This window comes from Chanodichthys erythropterus, chromosome 4 (genome assembly GCF_024489055.1).
Source record: "Chanodichthys erythropterus isolate Z2021 chromosome 4, ASM2448905v1, whole genome shotgun sequence".
Taxonomy (NCBI): domain Eukaryota; kingdom Metazoa; phylum Chordata; class Actinopteri; order Cypriniformes; family Xenocyprididae; genus Chanodichthys; species Chanodichthys erythropterus.
The window spans coordinates 16730997-16737662 of NC_090224.1; the positions used below are offsets into that span (position 1 = coordinate 16730997).

The 6666-nt window shown below is 36.6% G+C and overlaps 1 protein-coding gene across 7 annotated transcripts; it reads right to left on the bottom strand.

Moving 5' to 3' along the window:
* Positions 1 to 206: 206 nt before the first annotated feature.
* vgll2a (vestigial-like family member 2a) lies at positions 207 to 6123 on the bottom strand. Of its 7 annotated transcripts, none has more exons than XM_067383193.1 (4): positions 5920 to 6123; positions 4904 to 5177; positions 3622 to 4092; positions 207 to 2453 (listed from the first exon to the last, which is right to left on the bottom strand). In XM_067383193.1, exons 1-4 carry the CDS (start codon positions 6001 to 6003, stop codon positions 2410 to 2412), a joined length of 873 nt encoding a protein of 290 aa, XP_067239294.1. In that variant the 5' UTR covers positions 6004 to 6123; the 3' UTR covers positions 207 to 2409. The 7 variants fall into 7 exon arrangements, with proteins under 7 accessions (XP_067239294.1, XP_067239291.1, XP_067239290.1 ...); XM_067383190.1 differs by having other exon boundaries at positions 207 to 2332; positions 4886 to 5177; XM_067383189.1 differs by having other exon boundaries at positions 4886 to 5177.
* Between the last annotated feature and the right edge of the window lie 543 nt (positions 6124 to 6666).

Genomic DNA, 6666 nt, shown 5'->3' on the forward strand with positions numbered 1-6666 from the left:
AACAACCAAAAGGCAAAGGATCACATGTCAGCGTGATAACATTCCCGCTTCCCATTTCCTTTTCATTGGCTGAATCTATGTCTGAGTGGACAAAACATCACACTGATTAAAAGTAGACCATGTTTACATTCTTTCTTTAACATGTCGAACATACTGACAGAAAAAAACATCTATATTGAAATAAATAATTTAAGCTTTGATGGTGGCACTTTTGAGGTTTCAAAGTTTGCAGCAAGTTTATAATAGTTTCTGTCTTAAGAGCCCAAAGCAAGCTTGAATAAATGTCAAGATGTGTTTGGTATAAAAAGATGTCACTATACTCAAGTTTGTATATTATCAATCGCAATTCACAAGCAGCCTTTAAAACACTTAAGGGCAACAAAAAATGTGTATCGCCTGGTTTTATTTCCATTTTTGCTTCATAGGATGAAGATACACAACTGATAAAAACAGATAACACCTCATTTTCCTCAATGCACTGGAAAAATACTTTCAAAGGTAATATATTACATGTGATACATTCACATACATAATGGTGTGATGTCAGCCTAAGCTGACAATGACTAAAAGTGGTTCTTAAAACAGTACATATAAAAGAATCAATGTTTTTGATGCATTTAGTAATGCTGTTTGATCCTACATGCTGAAATAAATCAATTTGATCTCTGATGGTGTCGATTTTGAGGTTTTGAAGGTTGCAGCAAGTTTATAATAGTCTTTTGTTTCCTTCTTAAGAGCCCAAAGCAAGCTTGAATAAATGTCAAGATGTGTTTGGTATAAAATATGTCACTATACTCAAGTTTGTATAATCGATTGTATTCGCAAGTTGCCTCTAAAACACTTAAAGTGATAGTTCACCCAAAAATGAAAATTCTGTCATTTACTCACCCTCACCTACGCAACTACCACTTTGACGCTTCAAAAAGTAAATTTGAGATCGTTAAACTACTCCATAAGAATTGAGTGGTTTAGTCCAAATTTTCTGAACAGACACTATCAATTTATATAACAAACAGATTGCTTGTTTGTTTGTCAGATTGCCAAAACTGCTTGACGCGCAAGACTCTTGCGGAAGCTCTTGCGTAACACACGAAAATGAACCTCATTGTCAAGTGAACATGCTTGAGCTTCCGTTTACCATAACTAATGGGTGTTTTGATGAATGTTTATGTGAATAAAAGCCTAAATTCAATCTGTTCATCATATAAAGCGATCGAGTCTCTTCAGAAAATTTGGACTAAACCGCTCAATTCATATTTTTGAAGCATCAAAGTGGTAGTTGTGTAGCTGTTAACAGAGGGACAGAAAGCTCTCAAATTTCATTTAAAAGATTTGATTTTTGAAGATGAACGAAAGTCTTATGGGTTTGGAACGACATGAGGGTGAGTAAATGATGACAGAATTTTAATTTTTGGGTGAACTATCCCTTTAAGGGCAAACAAAAAAAGTCTATCACCCGGTTTTATTTCCATTTTTGCTTCAAAGGATGAAGATACACAACCGATAAAAACATAATACCTCATTTTCCTCAATGCACTGGAAAAATACTTTCAAAGGTAATATATTACATGTTATACATTCAAATACATCGTGGTGAGACGTCAACCAAAGCTGACGGCGACAAAAAGTGGTTCTTAGAAAAGTACAAATGAAAGAATCAATATATCTGATGCATATCATCATGCTGTTTGATCCTACATGTAGCACTGGACACACTAAGACACATAAAGTATATACAGTACGGCTTAATAGTGTTTGTATCTACTTCCAGCCGAACCCACACCACGCCTCAAAAAAAATGAAAAGCCAAACCAGTTGTTCCCTTTCGCCGTGTGTCCAGATTCAACAAAACGCCTCTTTTATGAAATCCAGGGCGCTCGCTCGGTCAAACGACACATAGCGCCGTTGTCTGTGCGTCTGCTAAGTTCCACAACAGTTGTCGATGACAGGTGCTGAAAGCAATATAGATAGAGTCAAGTGGCTTCAAATAGCCCTTCTCTGTCTTCAGCGATGATAGGGAATGCTGCTCTCTTTCATCAGAAACTCTCATTTCTGGTCAAAAGAAAAGTCTTCACGTAGCCAGTCCGTCTTTTCTCCAAGTTTGGCTCTCAAATGTCCCCTTTGAGTAACATTTGTCTTTTTTTTAATCTCATTTTGGGTCCGTTCTGCCGAGAGCGTTCAGGGTCGGGGGAGGGAAGGGGCGAGAGCAGCTGCTAGTCACACCACTACAGTATGTTTGCTCCACTTTACTGAGAGATTTTTGCACTCATCCAAAGGGTTCTTATCCACTTTCAGCTTAGGATGGTCCCGCTGCAGAGGGTGTAGCGCCGAGCTGCAAGTGAGATGAGAATCTGTTACAGAAAAGCCAGAGAAAGACAAGCCAGTGGAGAAAGAAGTGGCCGCAGGGCACTAAAACCAGTACAAGTCCTTGCTCTTATCCTGGCTCTGTAGACCTGAAAGGAAGAAGGAAAGAGAAAAAAAAGGATAAAGATACGAAGAGAGGGAAAATAAGAAGCACATACAGAGTGAGAAGTAAAATGAAGACAAGAAAGCATTAAAGTCTTAAAGATGAGAAAAACTATGTTAACAGAGCAACAGTCAAAGTCAAAAACCTTGAAGATAACTAGATCTTAAACTCACAAATTGATCATATACAGTACTTCAAGAAGCTATTAGTATTATTTTTACATTAATACAGTATGACTGCATTTATTATGTGAGTTTAACCATTGGTGGCCCTAAAAAGTACATTTGAAGCCTAAAAAAGTACACTTTAATTCACACTTTTTGAAAAGAAGTCTAAATGTCATTGCATTAGATAACAAAACATTAAGTGGCATTTGCAGACAAATCATGCTAGAGATTTTCTCAGAACTCTTCAATTCCGTGCACAATTTACGCACTCAGTCTTAATAAACTGATGTCAAGGTGAAATTTTTTCTTTTTCTTTATATGTATGATGTCAATTCTCCTCCAATTCACACAGGCATCCAAGCAGAGTAACCACAGGTGTAGTTTCCCACATTAACTACACTACCATTCAAAATTTAGGTTCAGTAAGGTTTTTTTCCCCTGCTTTTGTTCAAAATTAATACTTTTATTCAGCAACATTAAAGACATTTACCATGTTACAAATTTCTATTGCACATAAATGCTGTTCTTATAACTTTCTATCCATCAAAGATTCATGAAAAAATGCATCACGGTTGTCACAAAAAATATTTAGCATATTAGAATGATTTCTGAAGGATCATGACACTGAAGACTGGAGTAATGATGCTGAAAATTCAGCTTTGCATCACAGGAATAAATTAAATTTCAGTCATTTTAAATTCTAATAATAATTCTGTATTCAATATTACTGTATTTTTGATCAAATACATGCAGCCTTGGTGAGCAGACGAGACTTCTTTCAAGAACATTTTTGAAAAAGAGCCTTTGAATGAGCTTGAATGACAACTAGAAAGTGTCCCTTTTTTATCATTTCAAACCAAACTTCTTTTTAATGAAATGTTTTGCTTGCTTCTTTTTGTTTTGTTTTCAAATGCAATGACATCCATGTGTTTGCTTATGTGCATAAATACATAGCGGGGCTGCTGTATGCGAATTGAATGTTCACACCTGTATCCATGTTCAGACTCATATCAGAGCTCGCCGCCGTGAAAGCTCCGGTCCACGCCGAGCTGCCCGGCTCGCTCTTGCTGATATCGCACGGCGAGGCTCCAGGTGCGGGCACCGTGGATGGGGGAAGTCTGTGCGGCCGGACCGAGGGGACAAGCAGAGAGCTGTAACGGGGGTCAAAGTGCGTTCCGTACATGTCGTGCATGGAGGGCCGGGGGTAAGCGGATCCCTGGGTGCCGATGGCTCCGCTGAGTGAGTAAGGGTGATGGTGGTGAGAGGGATGCCAGGGCTCCGGGGTGGCTTGGTGGAGGTGGCTGTGTAGAGACGCGGTGGAATAAGGGTCCGCTGAGAAGGGGAGGTCTGTGTGGGAGGAACCCAGGGCGCTGCTGAGAGATGCTGAGACCGACGGCTGATACGCGCTGTTCCAGAACGAGGGAGGGAAGCTTCTCTGGCTCATAGGGAATGAGCCTTCTGGGGAGGAACACATTTAGATGTTTTGCATGTTAATATGCACAAAAGTGTGACAATTCAAATATACAACAATTAAAAATGAACCTTTAATATTCAGTTTGAGATTTAAAATGAATGCTCACACATTTGGATTAACAAAACAAATGCAACTGTTTGTAAAAAAAAATGTGTTAATTATCTCTACATTCTAATTTAATTATTTTGCATTAGCTTTAAAAAAATCTAAAAACAATGCAATAAATAAAATAAAATCATGCCTGTGCAATCATATAGAGGATGCAAAGAAAATATACATTAATTTAACTGATTATAAAATAAATCATGTCCTAATTATTTGTACTAGTTTAATTAATTTGCATTAGCTTTTAAAAATCTGACCTTGAAATTTTACCTATTGTCATGATTAATAGATGTACAATCTTAAAGTATGCAATTAAAAGACATATTACTTGTAGTATAAATGAAATGTATTCCTATTTAAATCTATTTCCTTTTCTTTTTGTGTAATATCATATTTAACTGCAATACTTATTTATATTTTCTTTAAGTAACAGGATTATCATTGCTTAAAATTAATATTTCTTTGCTATTGTATGCAGGGTTACTCAAACTGGGTATGTTAGGCATGGTAATGTGTCCTGTTATTAGTTGTACTTCAATTAGTTTTTTTGTCAAGCACTATATTTGGTAACTGTAATTACTATAATGCATTGCATGTATGTGTAAATGTACACTCAGGCAAACTAAAGTTGTTTTAATTCAATTCAAAATGCAGATTGCATCAGACTCCCACCTCTCCAGGACGATGTACCTCTCGTGGTCTTGCTGTTGGTGGATCCAGGTGCGTAACTATTAGACTGACTCAAAGCTCGACTGAAATGTTCATCCACGACTGAACTGATGTCCCCTTGGAAATACGTGAAAAGCACACATCTGGAGCTGATGTACTCCGCCTCCGGCGGGTGATCTTTCTCTCGGGCGCAGTCCTCCTCTTTTATGGGTGGCCCGGAGAGGTTGGAAAAGGAAGAGCTGCTTCCACTGACTGTTTCTGGTGATTCTTGCATTTTTGAGTAAAATGCCAATTTCTGAAAACATGAAGAAAAAAAAAAAGAGAAAGTCAGTTTACATTCAACTCTGGTCTTTACACGATATAGAAATACACTCACACACACTCTATTCATATAGAGTGTGTGTGAGATATAGGGAGAAACAATATAGTTGTGTATTCCAGCAGTGTTGCACAATTTGCTTTGTTGCACAATTTGTGTTATATATATATATATATATATATATATATATATATACAAAGCTGTATTTAAACCTGTATATATATTGCTGTATGTAAATTTAGCCTAAGCTAAATATGCATTCAAGATAACATATCTGTAAAATACAGAAAAATCTGTTTCCAATTCCATCTCCTATTTCCTATAAGCATTTTTATTAAAATAAATTAATATATATACATTTATAAAATAGCCATTGGCATATCATAATATATACAAGTGATATACCACAACATTGTCAGGAAACAGAAATATGTTCGTACGTTTTGTTTTTAATAATTTTAAATAACACTCATTTTAACACTATTATTTTAAATAACACTAATTTTAAAATTCTATTAATCAAGTTACATTTTCCCCTCATCAACATCTAACAACGTGACTCATTTTAAAACTATTTTGTAGACAAATCAAATGGAGGCGCAACAAGTCGAGCAGAGAAAGTTTTACTCACAAATCTAACTGCTTTAAAATAAAATTAAAATAAGTTTTCCTCTCACATAAAATAATAATAACAAACTGAACTTCTATATGAACATACCTGATGGTGATAAGGTGTGTATGCTGCGGCAAAATAAGGCTGAGGTGGACCATAAACTTGATACATGACATCCAAGCAGCTCATGGCGAAGACAGCTGTTATATCACGTATAAAAACTTATTAGTGGAATGAGAGGACGCTTCATTTGAAATAAAGCGCTGGTTCAGTGTCTACAGACAGAAAATGAAGCTCCGCGTCGATTGCGGCTGAAGCGCACTGAGCACCTTTTATGTTCTGTACTCTGTCTTTACGCACGAGTCTGATTCATTTAAGAGATTCGGTTCATTCAAATTATGAATGGTTTAATGAGTCGACTCGTCTGAATCATCGCTCAAAGTGTTTCCAGAAGTCCTTGTGCACTGTGTATGCAGGTAAAATTATATATAATCTTAAAACAAGACAACATTATAAGCTAGTTGGTGTGTTTTGGAACATGTTAGCCTGGTTATTAGCTAGACCAGCGACCATGTTACTAACGTTAAATAACAAAAGTTTAGTCAGTTTTTTACTCATTTTAGATGCCTTCCAGTTTCACGACGTCATTCTGAGATATTAAACGTGGCAGTAAACATAACCTATGTAATACAATGCTGTCTTGTTTGATATTTAAAAGATTAAAAGTGTATGTTACCTCATCGTGTTGAAAGTTCGCGTGATTAGAAACACTGCGAATCATTTCGTGAATCGGTTCAAATAAACGACTCCTCCGCGAATCGGACTTCCATGAGAGGATGCGTTTTGACGTAG